The following is a 20,991-nucleotide window of genomic DNA, read 5'->3' as shown; positions in this document are numbered from 1 at the left end:
AAAGCATTTATCAGGATCCTTTTTAAAGCACTTGCCTTGATTTTTGTTCTAAAACAAATGAACAAGTTGAATATGTCTGATCCGAAAATGCCTAAGAATAAGAATATTATATTTTTTTCGAAGTTAAATTTCGTGTCTCATAAACTATGTACTGCAATGCACTTGTTTTTATATGCTAAAACAAGTGATGCTTCAAACTTTTTAAGAGAAACTGACTGGAAAATATTTTTTAAACAGTTTTCTGGATAAAAGACTAAAAAGTAGAACTTATCCTCTTTTCATAGTTTTCTGGACAGTAATGTTGAAAGTTTTATGTCACGGAGTAATGAGATTTATGGACAGCTTCAAACACTGAGTAACAACCGCGTTTTGGCTATTGTAAGAACAAAACTGGGATTATAGACTAGAATATTTTAAGTATACATATGTAAAATATGGAACTAAATTATTTAACTTAATTGGAATCATAGAATAGACCTTTAAACACATAAATTTTAATTATACACATCCCTGCTTCAAAGATATACTTTGCATCATTTTTGCCTAAGATGATGGATGCCTTTGTGGCTTATATACACGTTACAGATGGGCAAAACCACAAAAATGCCCACTTAGCTGGATTCAAACACTGGTCTAGCTACCTGAATTCAGCAACTTTACTGCTCGGCTGTTGGTGAGTCAGTCTCAGTTTAAATGAGATAGTAAAAACGCAATATTTAGAATTAATAAAAAGGGAAAAATAAATGTCATTATTTCCTATTCAAGCATGAAGAACAAAAAATTAATGATAGTATCTTTCTCAGTCATCATTTACTTTATTTACTTCATTAGTTCACTGTCTAAAATGCTCGTGATGCAAAAGTATTATTTAACTGCATGGAGGGACCTCATGTGAATGATGTGATATACAAGTCATGTTAATGAAAAAATGTGCATTTCATTATATTTTTACATTAATGTAATTGTCACGGAAGATATATAAAATGTGCTGCTATAGCAATCCTAGACCTGTTTCTAGCATTTTCGGTACCCTAGGCTACAATTAATGTGACCCAGTACAACTATTGCCCTGTATAAATTAAACACATTTATAAATTCAAAGCAAAATAATGCATCTTTACTTGGCTGTTGCTTGTGAGAATAACTTAGCCAACATCCTCCAAAAATTCGCCCCCTGCCCATGTTGCCTAAAACAAATTTATTATTTACATTTTAAGTATGTTAAAAAATAACTTCTTTTTCACAATAATTCATAGTAGAAAAAGGTTAATTTAAATAAAGCATGTATTTCCAGTGTGTTAAACAAATAAATAAACATGTGTGAAAAATATAAATCTGGTAAATATTTTATTTACAAACATAAACAATAAAATTTCCTCTACTTAACTTTTTCACACAAACCCTGTAATCTTTGTAATTGTCGAGGGCTGATGAGATCTGTCACTAACTTCTCTATTTCTTGGATACATATACGTACTGGAATTATTGGGTTTTCACTTAATTTCAATAGCTTATCTTCATCATGAAGATCCTCCAGAACAGTCTTGGTTAATCTACATCATAAAACATTTTAATAATGATTAATCATCTTAGTAACATTATTTCAAAGAAAAGAAAAATTTCGTTTATTTGTTGAAAAAATGTTACTGCAATAATTAAATCATTTATAGCTCAACATAATTTTAAATGTTAATGCAGAACATCTGAGTGGTTTTTAACTTCACTAGTTCCATTTTTTCCCTTCCGTCCCCATTCAAATTTTAGAATTAAAATGCTTTACTGTTGTAATAATAAACTTTTTATTTGAAAAGAAGTTTCTTTGTGACAGTTAATATCATTAAATGGCAAAATTGTTTATGATACAAATAAAAAAAAATTATTTTAGTTGATCATAAGATTTAAGTCTGAAATTAAAGCAATACAATTAACTCCTACCCTAACAATAAATTGCCAAGAAACAGATTAGTAAATGACTAGACGAAAAGAAATTTATAATTTTGGATAAAAAAAAATCTGTTGAGATTAACTGTATAAAAATTATCAAATAGACAATGTTTCTTCAATATAATTTTGAATCCAAAAATTTCCAGTTCAAGAAAGCTGTTCCAATTATTACTTTGAAACAGTTTATATTATGAATGTGAATTAAGAGAAGCACAAACGCGTTAGAAATAAATAAATTATGTATTTTTTTAAAAAATAATGTATAGAATTTTATCAATTTTTCTACTTTTTACTTTATTGGGTTAGCTATGCATAGTTACAAAATCAAAAGTTCTATTTATAAAAATTTCTCTGATCAGTGATACTAATATTAGACTGTAGTACAATTTTAGCATAACAAGTGTTGAATCTTGTAGAATTATATGCCTATATAATTTTATTATATAGAAATATATAATGAAATTACACTTTGTTACCAGAAGCTATTTACAAACTAACTCAGAAATTAGCATTAATATTATAATGACTATTCTCAGTATACAATGAACTTTGCTAAGAAAACCATCCATGTTTTCAAAACAGTGTCTTATTCTTCCATGAAAGTGGTCACTTTTGAGACTGAATGTCACATCACCAATAAAGTTATGTTTATTCTTACTTTGATCTTTTTTCACCTTAATTTTTTTCTTCTATTACCTCACTGATGGTACGTTACTGATGATATTCAACCATATTACCTAATTACGTTCTCATAAATACTTGTAATAAACAGAGGTGTCTCAGCATTTGTATGAAACAAATATAACTCTCAGGGAATAAAAATGAAAAATCAGTTTTGAATCCAAAAGCATTTAACTTATTTTTTAAAAGAACTACAGTGCACTATAGCAGAAATTCTAAATGATAAAGTATGAAAATTTTGACATATACTGATGGTACTTTTTGAAATATTCATTATTCTACGAGATTTGGGATTGTTTAAGTTTGTCCCATTAATCTCCTGTCAGCTATCTATGAAGAATATTTTGTCTCATTTTGCTTAATTACAAGATACTTGCATAGCCACTCTTCCTAAATTATATCTTAGTAGTGAGTTTATCTGACAAATAAAAATGGTACATCAAAAAAATTTTTGCAATTACACTGTGTTACATACAATGCCAACAAATCATTCTGACAATTTATAAATTTTGGTTCAATTTTAAGTTTCAAATAAAAGACACGTTTTTTGTTAAAAATAATTTTCCCCGAGTTTTGGCAATTACCAGCACTGCTTTAGAGTATATTTTTTATGGGATGGATTTTAATTAATATACTCAATTTCTTTTCAATAACTAAAATTCAGAAAAGCAATTATCATGTGAAATTATGGTCTACTCCCTTGACAAAAACTGAAATTTTACAGGAATTTTTTTTTTTTTTTTTTTTTTTTTTTTTTTGTGTGTGTGTGTGTGTGTATTTGTTTATTTAAAAGTTGTTTGTTTTTTCTTTTTCTCTGCCTTCAAGAATAAAAAGATTTTTTTAATGTTCTTGTTTTATAACATTATTTGTAACTACATTTAGCACACAATTAATGAAATTCCCTTTTGAATTTCTCTTCCTTTGTTTCTTTATAAGTTTTGATTTACTTTTCTTCCTTTCTTTTTTTTTCTACATACAAAATTATGCTTAGAAAGTCTAGCAATTGATTTAATTGCAAATGCAAATTAAAAATAGCAGAAACTTACGACACAGAAAAATCACTTGAGCTTAATAATAGAATGTAATCAACTGGTGTTAAAAAATTGTAAATTATACTCTAAAAGCACTTTCACTGCTGTTATATCATATTCTAGATACACATGTTCTTTACCAAATTTATTTTGATAATTTATTTTAGTAATCTTAATTTAATCAGTTAAAAAATTGCATAAATAAGTTTAAAAGAATAAAATAAGTGAAAAATACTTACATTCTGAACAGCACTAATGCAATTACTTTCCATTCTTTTGGCTTATAAATGATATTTGTTGGAGTGAGACTAAAATATATATATATATACTTTAAAATGTTAACAAATAAATTAATATGCAATTTTTAAAATCAAAGAAGTCTAAAAATAGAAAAAAGAAATATGGTATATAATACACATCCAAAATCTATATTTTATTTTCATTTGAGTGGAAAATTAAAAGTTGCTCTAGCGTTGCTTTTTATTATCAATATAGCATGCTTTGTTTCTTTCACACAAAATTAAGAAAATCAAACCTCATGCAATTATTAAATATTTAGTTAAAAAAAATCTGACAATTTCTTAAAAGAGAGAGAGAGATAAATTAATAAAACTATGAAAAATATTTCAGGGAATTCTGCTCTTTTATGGTCTTCAGTTTCCACGTAGACTTGAATTATGAAATGATTTTAAGTACATCATCTTAAAGGTGATTTTTACAGTAGCTTCCAGAAAAGTATTTCAATTCCCAAAATCATTAGAAAAATCCAAAATACCGTTTTGTGGCTTAGTAATTAGATACTTAACACTGCTAACTTTATAATTATCTTGCTCCATCACTTCAAATCCTGACTGAAAAATTATATATGAGAAAAAAAATGATTTTTATGTAGACATTTGTTATTATAGATAAGATTTGGATTCAGTATGTTGATTTAAGTTCATCCTGTTTACAATCTGTTTCTAAACTTAAAATTTCAATGCTAGTAAGAAATTTTGGGCAACTGAAAAGCTAAAAGCACAAGTAGACTTGAAAAACTTCTGAAAACATATTTAAGGTAAGACATAATGGCTAGAATGCTGGCTAAAAACTACTCACATTAAGTTTATGGAATTTATAATGCCAAATTTTTAATCTCATTTTATGCAACAGAAAATTAATTTTTTTAAATATTCATATATACATGCAATGATGTAGAATAGTTGATTGTGTAGATGTTGATCCATAATCATGCTTGTTTCAAAACATTTAAATTTCTGATAGCTTTGTAGTAAGAAGAGAAGCAGAAAGCAGCAGTCTAGCTAAGCCAAAGTTTGGTTAGGTTTAGCTGATTATAGCAAAGCACACTAGAACTATTTGCCCAAGGGAAGGAATGCCTTCATGGAGGACTTCCTAAGTGATACGGCCGATAATGTATAGCAGGTTCTATTAAGCTAGGCTAAAATTATACTCTACTGATTCCAAGGAATTTTAGTTAATATAGCAGGCTGTGCTGTCCCTTAACTTTATGGTTTGATCTGATTTCTAATTGTTTTTTGCAGGCTATTATTATTACAGCAATTTTATGAAAATGAAAGTTTGAACTTTCAATTATGTCGAAAAGAGTTTCTAATTCTGGCACTGCAACAAGATCTACAAATCGAAAGCATGTTTCAATGTCCATTAAACAAAAAAGTGGAATTGCTGCAAAAAAAATGGATAAAAGTATATTCGTCTCAAAATCATGCGAGGAGTATGGCATTAGAAAGTCAACTGTACATGACATAAGAAAACAGAAAAAGGAACTTTTTGAATTTTTTGTGGATTCCGACACTCCACTCGCAATGAATAACAGAAAAATTATTCCTTAAGCTAAAAGTGATGATAATGACTTGGAAAAGTAGGCCTTTACTTTCTTATATATTGATTAGTTAAGTGCATCGTGCACTTACAAAGTTTCTCAAGAAAGGCAGAAAATTTTATGACAACAATATTTGAGAATTAGAGGCAAAACAGTTTTGAAAATGTAGGTTAACTTTTTATATGGGCTCAATATGAGCAAAATTCAACGAGATATGAGCAATTTATAATTTCTTGGGTTGGCTATACAATTAATAACCATGACACTGTTTTATCCAATACAGTTTCTTTAGCAAGCAAAATGATCTACTTTTTTTTCTACTCTCTCAGTGTCTAAGGTTTAGGGGAAACTTTCAGAAATATTTAATTTATATGCTGAAAAGTACTCTGAGTCAACAAATTTGTTTTTAAATACCTTTACTAATTTTTCAAAGCTATGAAATTCTTTGCATTCAATTTCTTAAAGTAAAATATATACTTTTAACTGGAATATGTCCACAAAGATTATATGAAAATTTTGCATTTTTAAAACCACCCTAGTGCTGAACTTGTACCATCCTAGTACTCTCATAAAATTTTCTACCTTACATTCAGAAAGTTTATCATTGAAAACACATTCCTAATATAATATTTATGAAAATAAGAGTTAAAGCTATTTCTTTCAAATACATTATGTGTATTTAAAAAGAGGAGATAAAATACAGAATAAAGAACTTTGAATTACCTAAATGTATCCACAATTTGTTTAACACTGTCTCTAATATTTTTATAATGCAGACCAAGAAGAGGCAGCATGTCAAAGTATCTGCAAATAGTTAAGTGTTAATAACTTCTTATCAGAAATTTAAAAATGCAAAATAAACTAAATAAAATATTACATAAACATCAAGTAATATTGAGACAGGTGATGTAAAGCATTATTATAATAAACTGTTCCAAATCTAATTTACTACTATTTACACTTTATTTAGAATTTACAAATTTTAATTCTGAATATGAAACTTTAACTACAATAGGTATGCCAATGATTATATATTTACAAATAAGTCTCCTATTCATAATAAAATTGCATTTTTAATATGCTATTTAGTGAAATTGTATTTTTAACATGTTTTAGTACAGTATAACCTATTTTACAGGGAATTATAAATCCTTATAAATGCTTATTAATCAAATTACTTACACTGCTTTTAATTTGCTGGTCAAAACTTGTCTTCTAAGGCCATTTTGTGATACAGAATCAATCAGCGGGAAAGCTGGGTCAACTAGTAACATCGAAGGTTCTTCAACTTCCTGCAATTTATTAAATATAAAATTAGAAATCTCATTAAATTTCATAAAAACTATGTTTCTGATTATTTTTATATATTAGATTTATTACATTTAAAATAAAGAAATAAAATATAGAAAATAAATAATACATTTCAAAAGCATTATTAACATACCTTAAAGCTAGTGCTAGGTTTAGAGATACTTTTCTTTTCCTTATCAGCTGAGGCAAAAGCAACACTTTTACTTTTCCCTTTTGTTTTCCTTCTAGGCCTTTTCTTTAGGCTGCTTTTCTGTATTTCAGGTTTTGAAACTGTTTCTTCCTTTGGCTCAGAATCATTAGATGCAGTCTGGTGTCTTTCAGGTGGATTAGCACCTTCAATGGTTATTTCTACAGAGTCACTATCATCTTCCTCTTCCTCAGGAAGTCTGTCCAGTTTCAAGCACAAATTAATATATTCATCTTTCATAGATGATAATTTGTCTGTATCATAAGAGCTGGAGTTATGCATACTCTGAAACAAAAGATCAGCTTTTATAGAATATATCTGCTTTTCACCAAGAATGTACTTCATGGTGTCTTCTGTAATCCAGTCTTGAAAGACTCTCTGAATAAATTCAATTGGCATGTTATTTAACTGTGCCTTTGATACTTCAGTAGGTTTTATAGGAGATATTAACTTAGTTTTTGAAGTCTTTTGAGGTATGGGCATGTGCTTGTGTGATAATACTTTCATATTGTCATAATCAGGAAAAAGTTTCTTGTCTTCATCACTTTCTTCGGAACCCTCATCAGAAGCACTTGAATTAGAATTACTGTTGTCATCATTATGAAGAGCATGATTTTCTTCAGCTGGATCAGCAAATACATATGGATTTCTAAGAAAACGGGAAAAAAAAAAAAAACTCCTTAATAAATACAGCATTACACAGTTCTACCCTTATAAAGTATGATTAAATGAAATACTTATATAACAATGTAATATACATGAACTGAGCCAGAAAAATGTAAAAATGTTTGAAATTAAGTATAGCATATTACTATATATTATACAGGAAAATAATGAATGATATATTAAATATGAAACTTCATCTTCCCCTTTCATATAAGAAACACATACCCAAACATTTAAATCAGTATCTAAGATGGTGCTGAATAAACAGCAACAAATAACAGTTGCAGCACAAATGACTACATACGAAAATGATAATAAACTTATAGGACTGGCAAGCTGTGATTTCAGTTTAGCACTGATGCCATCAACCATAAGAGATGAAGAAAAGTATCGCTTACAATGGGAAACATCTAAAAAAGAAAATCTCAAAGGATGAGCTCGTAGTAACACTGATACAGCATCATCGATATTGCTTGCAAAAGCATTTGAATACTTACTATATATTAATGCAACCATAGTACAGTTAGCAATATGTTACAGAAGGAAAAAAAAATATTTGCAAAAAATTCTTTATTGTACACTTGTACACACTTTTCATGCTTTAATTGGGTACCTATCCCAAAAATCAATCAATAAAACTACACCCTTAGACAAAAAAAAAAAAAAAAAAAAAAAAGACGCACCAAGAAGGAGTTATCTGAATGGGACGAAAATCAGCACAAGTGATGTGCATGTACAGAAAAGCAAATGATTACAGTTTGAGAAACATTGGATGATTTATTGAAGTGATAGAGCTTCAATAAATCATCCAATTTTTCTTCCAATCATCCATTTGTCCACCTCTGGCCCTTATGCAAGCAGTTATTCGGCTTGGCATCGATTGATAGAGGTTGCGGATGTCCTCCTGATGGATATCGTGCCAAATTCTGTCCAACTGGCGCGTTAGATCGTCAACATCCAGCGTTAGTTGGAGGGCTCTGCCCATAATGCTCCAAACATGCTCAATAGGAGAGAGATCCAGCAACCTTGCTGGCCAAGGTAATGTTCGGCAAGCACTAAGGCAGTGTGGGGGCAGGCATTATCTTGCTGAAATTAAGCCCAGGGTGACATGACATGAAGGGCAACACAACGGGCCTTAGAACTTCGTCAATGAACTGCTGTACTGTAAGGTTGCGACAGATGACAACCAAAGGGGTCCTACTATGAAATGAAATGGCACCCCAGGCCATCACTCCTGGTTGTCGGCCTGTCTGCCGGAAGACAGTCAGGTTGCTATCACACCCCTGTCCGAGGCATCTTCAGACTCGCATTCGCTGGTCATCAGGGCTCAGTTCAAAGCCGGATTCATCACTGAAGGCTATTCTACTCCACTCAGTGACATTCCAATGCGAATGAGCCCGACAACACTACAAACGGGCTTGATGTTGTACAGAGGTCAATAGTAGTAGGTGCAAGGGGCGCAGTGACCTTAGCCTCCTTTCTGTGAGCTGTCTATGAATGGTCCTTGTGGTCACTGAAGCACTAGTTGCATGTACAGCTGATGATAATAATGCATCTGGGGCTGTGAGTGCTGCTGTGACGATTGCTCAGTCTTCATGTTCTGTCGTTTCTCTAGGCCTACCGCTTCCTTCTTTCTTGAAGCTGTGTGTGGTCATGATTCACCCATTCCTGCCAACATCGTTTACTAGTGGCATTGCTCCTGCTCAAATGTCGAGCTATTTTGCTGATAAGACCAACCGGCTTCTTTGAGTCCAACTACACAACCTCTCTCAAATTCTGATATTTACGCATATCGTTCGCGCACCTGTATGCGAGGCACAGTTACTGTCTACCAGAGTACTTGGAATGAAATTCGTGAAGAATTTATGACCTAGAATCATAATTTCTCTTCTTAAATATCCTGCCAGTTGCACAGATCAGATGCGCTCCGTTCATCCACTGGCAGCCAAAATGTAAAATTTTGCATTTTCCGTCGAAACCTGTATGCATATCAATTTGTGTCCCATTTGCTTTATATCTTCTCGGTGCTTTTTTTTTTTTTTTTTTTTTTTTTTTTTTGTCTAAGAATGTATTTATTTACAAGTGGGTTTTTGTTTCTTTATGGGAGACAGAGATTTCATGATGATTGTTGTAAAATTAGATTCAAAGCAAGTGCTGCTTTTAAAACTTTTGCAGCAAAATAGCAATGTTGTTCATTAAAACTGAAGAACTGATACGTGAATAGTTGCTAGAGTTTCACATATTCTAAAAATTTAGTGACTTCTACTATAGAGGTTGTGCTAATATGTTAAGTGCCAACATTATAACATACTTATAATAACTCATAAAAAAACAGTCTGATTGATACTGTAGTGTACTGCTCTTCAGTTTGAAAAACTGATGATACTTGCTGGTTATGCGATATCCACCAATAGACAGATTGTTATCCCCTGCAGCCTGTCTCTGAATATTAAAATGCTAGTCTCAGAATCAAAGTTGGTATTGAAATAAGAAAAGAAAAAAAAAAAAAGAAAGAAAGAAATGCCATTCTCACCCTCTCCTAGGGAAAAAAGGGAGGAGAGGACATTAACAAGAAAATAAAAATATAAACATCATTTTGGCTAGAAAAACCAAACATTTGAAATAATTGAGTCACATGGAATTTTTTGGGCTGCATCAGCAGATATTGGATAACCAATAAGTACCAAAATGACTTTACAATGACACTACCTCAATTTCAACAGCCATAACACCCTCATCACATAATACAATCAAATGCATAGCCTTATTTCCGATTCACCATGTACTATTGCATAAAAATATAATTTCATTATTTCTTTTCAAAATAAATATAAAATCATATTACTAATCATACTTAAAATTATAAAATCAGCACAAAAGACATTAGTCATTTATTCTCAAAAAAAAAAAAAAAAAAGTATCCTGGAAAAGTGAATTATCATATTGAGTTATGTCAGCAGATTTCATGGTGATGCCATTATCTTTTTAATGAAGTTTTGAAGTGGTATTTAAACTTGGCTGTAAAACACGATTTCTTGGAATTTAATATGACACTATTTAATAATGAGTATTATTAATTAGTGATTAATAATAAATTTAATGTGGTTTGGCTGTATAGAATTATTTTTTGGAAATCATAAATTCTTCAACAGATAAATTCAACGAACTTTATTTCTTCAACGAACTTTAAGGTCACTGTACGTTCCGTTGTTTAAAAATAGTGGACTGTAAATTAACTTGATATTACTTCAGTATAGAACTCAAAAAACCTCAGACTCCTAACGTTGACCGAAACTTCTTTATTGACTTTCAAATAGTAAGTTAGGCGAAGAGGAACGGCGAAGACCACACAAACTCCGACTTCAGTGGCGGCTTACCAACACAAACTCAGAAGAACCTCTGCTTAGTTGAAACTCCAGTAATTCACAGCAACCTCGAAGCTCTAACCGCGAGCTTTAAAAACCTAACAAATTTGCGTCTGCGCCGCTCCTCGGTACAAAGAAAGAAATACAATTTGCATAACATCGAACATACCCCCAGCCTTGAAGTCCCAAGGGGGTTCAAACAATAAATTTAAACTGTTGAACTGCATAAACCAGAAAAAAAAATTAAAGTCTCTAAATCAAGAATTAAATGGCAAAGCGCATAGCTTTGCTATAGGTCGTTTTATTTCACCATTAGACGTGCATAAACTCACCACTCGAACTTTCTCATCCAGACCGGGAGGCACTTTAATAATTCTACCTAATTTCCAACGTAGCGGAGGTAGATTTTCGTTCTTAATAAGAACTATATCACCAATCTTCAGGTCTTGTTGTACCTTGCACCACTTCGGTCTCTGCTGCAATCTAGATAAATACTCACTGCTCCAACGATTCCAGAAATGTTGAAATAACCTTTGCACGTTCCTCCAACGGTCACTGCAGCTCATGGTTTCTTGAATTTGGTTAGATTCTGGAATAGCGCTTAAAGCCGCTCCGGTTAAAAAGTGTCCTGGTGTTATCGCCTCCAAGTCGCTACAATCACTTGAAGCTGGTACTAAAGGCCTAGAATTAAGACAGGATTCAATTTGGGTTATTAATGTCAAAAATTCCTCGTATGTTAAAATAAGTGTTCCTAAACATCTTTTTAAGTGATGTTTCATAGACTTGATACCCGCTTCCCAAAGCCCTCCAAAATGAGGGGCAGAGGGAGGATTAAACAACCATTTAATATTTTCTGAAGAAATATAACCCTGTAGCTGTTCATCACGTTGAACAATAGAAAAGGCTTTCCTTAATTCTTTATTAGCTCCTATAAAATTCGTTGCACAATCACTGTGAATTTCACACGGTTTGCCTCTACGAGCTATAAACCGCTTAAGTGTCGCGAGGAATGATTTTGTTGAAAGATCTCCAACTAATTCTAAGTGTATTGCTCTTGTAGTAAAACAAATAAATAGACATACGTAACACTTAAAGATTTTGACTCCTCTACCCGGACGATATTTAACGTTAAATGGTCCTGCTAAATCAATCCCTACACGAGAAAAAGCTCTACTTTGAGTAACTCTTGAAGCGGGTAAATCTGCCATTAGCTGAGTTGCAGTTTGCGCTCTAACTCTACGGCAGATAACACATTGGTTTATACACTTTCTTATAATATCTCTAGCATTCACAATCCAAAATCTATGTCGTATGACAGAAGTGAGTAGCTGCGTACCTGCGTGAAGATACGTGTCATGATAATGCTTAATAATTAAACGCGTAATATTGCGATTCTTTGGTAAAATCATAGGATGTTTCTGATTATTTGAAACTGCAGAGTTTCTGAGCCTTCCGCCTACACGCATTACTCCCGCGGAATCCAAGAAAGGACTTAAAGACAGTAATTTACTTGATGTCTTCAAGGGTTTACCAGATTCTAAACAATTCTTCTGGAAATTCGGCTCTTTGCACAATCCTAACAATCATAGAAGTAACTTCACAGAATTCTTCAGTAGATAAATAACCCTTTATACGCTCTGTAGGTAACTTACTAAAATTATTTCTAAATCTTAAACACCACGCTAACACCCAACATAACTTTAACCATGACGAAAATCTTGAAAACACACTAGGCTCTTCAAATTTGGAAGCATTTGAACTGAAACTCTTTTTCAATTCCTTTAACATAACTTCACCCTCTAATTCTACACTTGAATTTTGCTGTACATGAATTACGGATTCGTTTAACCACTGCGATCCCTTCATCCATAACTCACATTGTAGGAATTCTGATGGAATAAAACCTCTGGTCCCACAGTCTGCAGGATTTTCTTTCCCAGCAACATAATTCCATTGAATACCTGGAACAGCTTCCTGGATTTTTGCAACTCGATTTGCCACAAAAGGTAGCCAACGGCGAGGTTCGGACGAAACCCATGCCAATGTAACCCGCGAGTCGGTCCATGCGTAAATATTGTTAATAGGCAGTTCTATGCATGATAATACTGCATTTAAGAGGTTTGCTAAAAGTAACGCAGCACACAACTCTAGTCTCGGAAGAGACTGGGTTTTTAAGGGCGCTACTCTGGTTTTCGATGTCAAAAGGCTGACTTTGACTAACGAATCAAGGTTGATTGTTCGGAGATAGATGACTGCACAATAAGCCTTTTCTGAAGCGTCGCAGAAAGCATGGATATCTATCACTACTGCCTTCGGACTCAAGACATACCTCGGAAATCGTAAGCTTGAAAGTAAGGGTAATTCTAGATAGAAATGCTTCCATTTCCTACTTATTCTCTTATCAACAAGTTCATCCCAACCCAGCTGTAAGTTCCATAACTCTTGTAATAATATTTTCGCGTATATTATTGTTGGCGCTAACCATCCCATTGGATCAAAAATTTTCGCTACTTCTGATAAAATAGTCCTCTTAGTAAACTCTTTATCACTTATGCATACCGAAAAATGAAACGTATCACTAGAGTTGTTCCAATTAATTCCCAATACTTTTACTTTCTTGTCACTGTTTATTTCAAGAGAAATACTGGATTCTCGTAAGCACTCGGGAATATTCTTTAAAATACTGAACTGTTTGAAATCCACTTCCTTAAGCGAAATCCACCCCTTTTCATCATTTCATTCAACTGCTGAACTAGAACATTCGCTTCCTCTTCACTTTGTGTCCCTGAAAGCAAATCATCAACATAAAAATCACGAAGGGCAATTTTTGATGCTAAAGGAAATCTAACTTGTTCATCTAATGCAAGTTGTTTCATTACTCTAGTAGACAAATACGGCGCACAGGCAGTCCCATATGTAACTGTCACTAATCTAAATGTACTCAAGGGCTCACTAGGACTATCCCTCCAAAGCATTCGTTGCCAATTTGTATCTTCTGGGTGGACACGAATTTGTCTGAACATCTTCTCTACATCGACACATACTGCAATTTTGTGAGTTCTAAACCGTAGAAGAATTGGAAACAGCTCTTGCTGAACTCTTGGCCCAACCATCAAAATATCATTCAATGAAAGACCCGATGTCGTTTTAGCTGAAGCATCGAAAACAACTCTCAGTTTAGTCGTAGTACTTGATTCCTTTAATACGGCATGATGAGGCATGTAATACGTAGAGTCAATAAGAATCTCTCCCTCAGGCACTCCCTCCATATGTCTCAGCTCAAGGTATTCCCTCATGAAATCCTTATAGTGTTCATATATCTGAGGCCTTTTTAGAAGTGAATTTTCTAAAGATTGGAATCTACGCATAGCTAATTGTCTGGAATCTCCAAGCTGAGAAGGGGGAGAGTGAAACGGTAATTTCACAGTATATACCCCACTTTCCTCTCTCGTATATGTAGATTTGAAATAATCTTCACATGCTCTCTCCGATTTAGTAAGTATGTCAAACGTAGGTACAGCATCCAATTTCCAAAAGTCAGACAGCATCTGATCAGTTTCCACTTGTATATTATTAACATAGATAGTAGGATTAATTTCTGTTGAATTATTCACACTACCTGAAATAATCCATCCTACTTCAGAACAAGAAGCTACCGGTTTACCTTCTTCGCATTTAATTATTTCTCCCTTTAAAAGAGGTAAGGCAATATCTACGCCTAAAAGTATATCAACAGGCCCACTTTTGTAAAATGTTGGATCTGCTAACATTAAATCATTATATTCCTCAACGTACTTCTTATCCAATGTAAAATGCGGCAAAGTTCCAATAATTCTATTGATGATAAATACTGGTGTTTTAAATGACACTTTCGCCGGAAAATGCGGAACGAAGTTTATTTCCGTAATCCCATTAGTTTTCGTATCCAAAGACCCTAAACATGAAATAAAAACTTTGGCATTTCTTCTTGCTAACCCTAGCCTTTGTACACAATCTTCAGAAATCAGGCTTGCTTGACTGCCAGGGTCAAGGAGGGCTCTACACAATTGGTATTCATCCGATGAATCTAACACTTTAATAACAGCCGTACATAATAAAACTTCACTCTGAAAATTAAAGTCTGAAACACAAGATTTAATTACTGGACTAGAACTTGCGATATTCTTCCCTGACCCAGCCGATTGAGCGCGAGTTTCTGGCCCAGGGAAAAATGGCTTAGCCGTCACTGATAATTCATTCGAACTGTTCGAAACTCCTTTAAGTGCCTTTGGTTCATTTTGAACTCTTTCGAAATGCAGTAGTGTGTGATGATTTTTAAAGCACTTTTTACATTTATGTGTACTTCTACACTCGAAAGCTTTATGGTTTGAAACCAAACAATTAAAACAAACATTATTTCTCTTGACAAAATTAACGCGTTCCTGCACATTCAGATTTAAAAACTTATTACATTTAAAAACTGAATGACCGGCTTTACAATACGTACACTGCGCGCGAATCTCTAAAGCCAATGAAGTTAATTTGTCTTTTGTAACTTGTTTTTTAACACCTTGCGTTTTACCTGCTTGCAAGGTTCTGGCATGAGATTTCAAGAACTCTAGCAGATTATTAAGTGTTGGTATTTCCTCACTCTTTAATGTTCTTTCCCACCATCCTCTCGTCGAAGAATCCAATTTAAACTGTACTATTAACATTAAAATAGCATCCGCGAATTGCTCCACTTTGAATCCTAGATTTTCAAACGAACATACACACTCTCTTACAGTGTCTACTAATGCTAATATCTGACTAGGAATTTCAGATTGTAAATTTGATAAATACAAGATTTTCTTTAATAACGATGAAAGTAATTCTCTCTTATGTGAAAATCTTTGACACAATAAATGCCACGCTATTTCGAAATTCCTGTCACAAATAGTTAAAGCTTGAACAATCCGCAAAGCATCTCCTTTTAAAGAACCCTTTAAATATTGTAGCTTTTGTGCACCTGATAAACGGTCATTATCTACTATCGCCGTTTTAAATAAATCAAAAAATGATAACCATTCTTCAGTACTGCCACTAAATACAGGAAGAGTTAGCTTACGTAAGCGTATACTCGCTATTTCACAAGATTTAGTTTCCACACTAATGTCTTTAACATTCTTAACTCTGTTTAGCATTAAAATTAACTCATCAGCAGTATCTTGTACGACCTGTTGTTCTTCTATAAATACATCAATATCTTTTTCTTCACACACTACAAATATGTTACGAAAAATATCCGAAAGTTCGGTCATTAAGTCATTTAATCTAGATTTAAAAAGTTCTAACTGATCAACATCGGCAGAATCGTAAGTCACGGTAAATTTCTCTTTCAGTTTACTTAACTTAGCTTTAGCTACACGCTTTTTAGTCTTAAGCGTTGTAAATTCCATTATCTAATAAGAAAGATAAAAAAACACACTGACTCACCAAATTTACTGTGACTCCGTAGCCGATGGACCATAAAATCTTGTACGTTCCGTTGTTTAAAAATAGTGGACTGTAAATTAACTTGATATTACTTCAGTATAGAACTCAAAAAACCTCAGACTCCTAACGTTGACCGAAACTTCTTTATTGACTTTCAAATAGTAAGTTAGGCGAAGAGGAACGGCGAAGACCACACAAACTCCGACTTCAGTGGTGGCTTACCAACACAAACTCAGAAGAACCTCTGCTTAGTTGAAACTCCAGTAATTCACAGCAACCTCGAAGCTCTAACCGCGAGCTTTAAAAACCTAACAAATTTGCGTCTGCGCCGCTCCTCGGTACAAAGAAAGAAATACAATTTGCATAACATCGAACAGTCACTGTGAGTAGCAACCATATTTAAAACAAGCTCTTCAAGAATGCTTACAGGTTTTGTAATAGCTGCTCTATGGCACCGATAAAAATCTATTTGTGTAAACTATGGGTGTTTCACAGTAATACACTCTTTAGGTGGCAATACATGGATTATTTTTTTTAATTGAAATAGAAATTGTAAAGCTAACTAGTAATGAAACATAAGACCTATTTGGTCTCAAAAATTTTTTTACGCATAATGCTGCAAAAAGGTACGAAATAATAGTAGGTAGAAACATTGCAGCGATCTTGCTAAAAAGTTGCCAGGAGCTGTAGCTCCACAAAATAGTTCAACGCTGTATGACTAAAATATGAACTAAGAAGAATTTTTTAAAAAAAATTATCTGGAAAAACTGGGAAAAAAACTGTAAACATGCAAAAAAAAAAAAAAAAAAAAAATTAAAATTAATGTTGGAAGACATGCGAATGCACGAAAAAATATCTGACCGTTGTGATATGTGAAAAGTTAATACATATAAAAAATAAAAAATAGATTGATGGAAAAAATATATATATGAAAAGTTAATACACATTAAAAAAAAAGTTTGACGGAAAAAATATATACCAAAACATAAAATGCAAAAATTATAATGAAAACATAAATTGCAAAAATACAATAATTACAAAGCAGAAAATGGTAAATTAACCCATTTGTACCCTCTGCCAGGCTTTTCAAGGGAAAAATAACCGAGTGTCGAACTAGGCTAAATACCATTACGTGTTTCGCCGAAACAGACCATTGAAGCTCTTGTATGATGTGAAAAAATTTTTTAATAAAAACATGAATAGTCCCGAATAAATCTTTTTGGAGCTTCACTGCTCTGTTCCTTTTTCCCGACGCGTCCGCTGAAAAACACATTAGGGTGTAAAGAATGTAATTGCAACTCCGAGCAATGTAAAATTAAAATCAAAATAAAATAAATAGCAGTCTGCTATTAGTCAAAAAATTACAACAACGTACGGGCTGGTCCTGCACAGCTTAAAGAAGATAGAACTTTTATAAAGAGAATGGTGCTGTAATCAAATTAATATGCTATTAAATTAGCAAGAAAACAAACGTCGTTGGGTCTTATTAGGACCAAAAAAACACAGACAAAAAAAATGAAAATTTTTTTTTAAATATCCTTCCTATTCTTTTATCATATCATTTACAAAATTCTTGATAACTTTTATGATGATTTGTTATAGCTGCCAGCTGGTCTGAGTAGAACTTTAATAATGGAAATCCTGTAAATACATCTCCAACATCTAGTGAATCAGTTACCTAAGAGTTAGTTACTTCAGAAGTTAAAGCAGTTCTAAGAGCTACCTACATGAATTAAAAACTGCATTTTAAAGTTTACTCTGTGGCTAATATTGATAATCTGAATTAGTTTTTGCATGTTAAGAAGAAATAGTCTTACCTTCGGTGTACTGTTATTTACAGTTATTTTGCTATTTGAGGTTTACTGCGATAAACTGTCGATTTCTGGCTGCTCAGGTGGTATAATTATTGAAAAGATCTCAACAAATCAGAAGTGCAACACAATATGCTATATTTATTTTGAAAATTTGGTTTTAAAAACAATTTAACAATGAAGAATCAAATTATTATACTACACATTAGTTTACTCTTACTATTAATTACAATATAATACAGAATAATGTTTTTACAAACCAAAGTTCTTTTCTAAGTTGTTAGACAATAATAATTTTTGCATCTTATATATAATTCAAAATTAGCTAAAGTAAGCTTTATAGATTTGTTTAAAAAATGAGCTAAAACTTACTGGTGACACTATATATAACCTACATTATAAAATTTAAATTAAATTCCAAAAATACACATGACTTTAATGCAATTTATTAAATAACGTAATTAAGAGTAATCTTTTTCTAATAATGAATCAAGAAATGTTAATTCATTTTCATATCAAATAGTATTTCAAAATACATTTTTCATACATTAAAAAAAAACAGTAAAAAATATATTTATTTATAAAACATTTTTAATTTGTAGATTCTTGTAAATAATATTAGTTTAAAAATTAACTTACTTATAGACATTTTCCTTTATTTTCAAATCAGAAAGTTTATCTGAACACTTTTTTATTTCTTCTTTTAAGATATCAGATAAATTATTGGTCACACGCTTTTCTGTATATACTTTTTCAATTTCACTTTCATCAATTTTGTGGTGAAAAAGTATTTCTTCTCCTGCACTGCCCCTGAAAATAACAAATTGCATGACAGCTCTAAGAATATCTATTTAAAACATTTAAGCTGTATAAAAAAAAAGCACAGTAAAACAGGTAAGTGAAAAATAAATAAATAAACATTAATTGCAAAAATTAATGAGATAAATTTAAAAATATTTTAAAATAAAAACCACTTTTATTATGATTTTACATTACTGACAATCAACTAGAAAAAAGTTCATTTTTTAGTTAATAATGTAAAATCTATCTAGACTCTAATGGCTTTGGATTTTTATTCTGTTAACACTAATGTAAAATTTAATGAATTATGTTTTAAAAATATAAAGTATGCTGGTAGAATATATGCTAACAAAATTGCTTTCAAAAGGGACAAGAGTAAGGTGATGATTCTAACATTCTAATTTATAAAAGAGGTTACAAAATTTTTTAAAAAAAGTTTGAGAAACACTGTTTTAGATAACACCTGAAAATTTGATACTAAAAGCTCTTGGCCAAAAATAGTATTTAAATTTTCTAGTCAGTAAAAAATTATCTTAAAACTGGGAATTTTAGACAGCAGCTAAAAATAATTAATGAAAGAATTCATTTTAAAGTGTTTAAATCTCTGTCCACTTCAGTAAATTTTTGGGCATGGACAGATATTTATAAATTCATTTTTTTTGCATGGCACATGGAAAAGGTGACATGATTTTCTACAGAAAATTTGCTCCCCTATTGACAGTAACCTAAAACAGCCAGCCTGTTAAGCTACCAAAATCACATCTTGCAGCAACTAACAGCAGAGTTTTTATCTCTTAGCCACTCATTGACAAAAAATAGAATAAAAAAAGCATGAATTGAAATTACAAATCTTTAAATGAAAAGTATGCTTAAACACATTCAAGTTCTTGCTTCATACTTTTATTGAGTTTTTATTTAAATGCTTACAGATGGAAAAACATTTTTATAACATCAATATTTTATTTATTTATTTATTTATTTTTGTTCCAAATTTGTTTTGCTATATGTTTATACAATGATTATGAAACAAATCCACAAATATGAATATTTTTAGACTAAAAGTTTTTAAGCTGTATTTATTCACATGGTTACAAAAGGAGAATGAATGATATGAATTATAAAAAATAAATAACTGTAGTATGGCAGGATTACAACTGACGATTTCTCAGGGCAAATTCGTTTAAGTAACAAAAGTATTAAAATATCTTTATAGCTATCTCTATTCTATACTATTATACAAAACTGCTACCTATATTATAATAAAAATTGAAAAAAAATCAGCACTCTGAACTATCACTTTCTTTCTTTATCATATTTAGAAAGATATTCACTTCTGAGACGTATGCTTATTTCACAGATACACATTAACTAAATTTTACATGAAATTATTCATGATAAATAAAAAAATAATTTAAATTAAACTAATGTCACATCCAAGAAATCATTTTCTAAAAAAATAATTAAGAGCATTAATAATAAATAAAAAATCACATTTTCTTTGTTTATAATTATTTCATATTTTACTATTAGTGCAGAACATATGTTTCAAAAAATTTTATTTCTTTAATAAATAAACTACACATTTTTATTAGGGCCCAATTTAATGCTTATTATTCATAAATTATATAAAATTTTAACTACAAATTTAATTGCTCCTTTTTTACCAAAAAAAAAAAAAAAAAAAAAAAAAAAGAGCAATTACAAAATTTTTATTTTGAAGATAACCAATATGTTTACAACTTTATTAGTTTTAGCATACACCTTACATCTATTGTTTAAACTCCCCTGCATATATTGCCATTTTGGCAACTTATTCTAAGATGATTGTGCTAATAGTATAAGTACCAAAATAACTCTCATAATTTATGCACTTTTTAAAAAATTTGAAGTGAAACTGAAG

At 31.4% G+C, this 20,991-nt stretch overlaps 1 protein-coding gene across 1 annotated transcript in view; it reads right to left on the bottom strand.

Annotated features, from left to right (window-relative positions):
- Nucleotides 1-1,330: 1,330 nt before the first annotated feature.
- LOC118192787 (putative RNA polymerase II subunit B1 CTD phosphatase RPAP2) overlaps nucleotides 1,331-20,991 on the bottom strand; it is a 43,814-nt gene continuing 24,153 nt past the window's right edge. The window contains exons 6-11 of the mRNA XM_035363802.2: nucleotides 18,930-19,100; nucleotides 6,941-7,643; nucleotides 6,679-6,788; nucleotides 6,220-6,300; nucleotides 3,896-3,964; nucleotides 1,331-1,553 (exon numbers count right to left, since the gene is read on the bottom strand). Coding sequence (XP_035219693.2) covers nucleotides 1,379-1,553; nucleotides 3,896-3,964; nucleotides 6,220-6,300; nucleotides 6,679-6,788; nucleotides 6,941-7,643; nucleotides 18,930-19,100 — 1,309 coding nt within the window. The 3' untranslated portion in view covers nucleotides 1,331-1,378. The remainder of the gene's footprint in view (nucleotides 1,554-3,895; nucleotides 3,965-6,219; nucleotides 6,301-6,678; nucleotides 6,789-6,940; nucleotides 7,644-18,929; nucleotides 19,101-20,991) is intronic.

The sequence above is a fragment of the Stegodyphus dumicola genome, chromosome 2, assembly GCF_044657685.1.
Source record: "Stegodyphus dumicola isolate Sdum_Otavi_A_Nest chromosome 2, ASM4465768v1".
Lineage (NCBI taxonomy): Eukaryota > Metazoa > Arthropoda > Arachnida > Araneae > Eresidae > Stegodyphus > Stegodyphus dumicola.
Note: the sequence above shows the minus strand (reverse complement) of the source record. Positions and strands in the feature narration are given on the sequence as shown.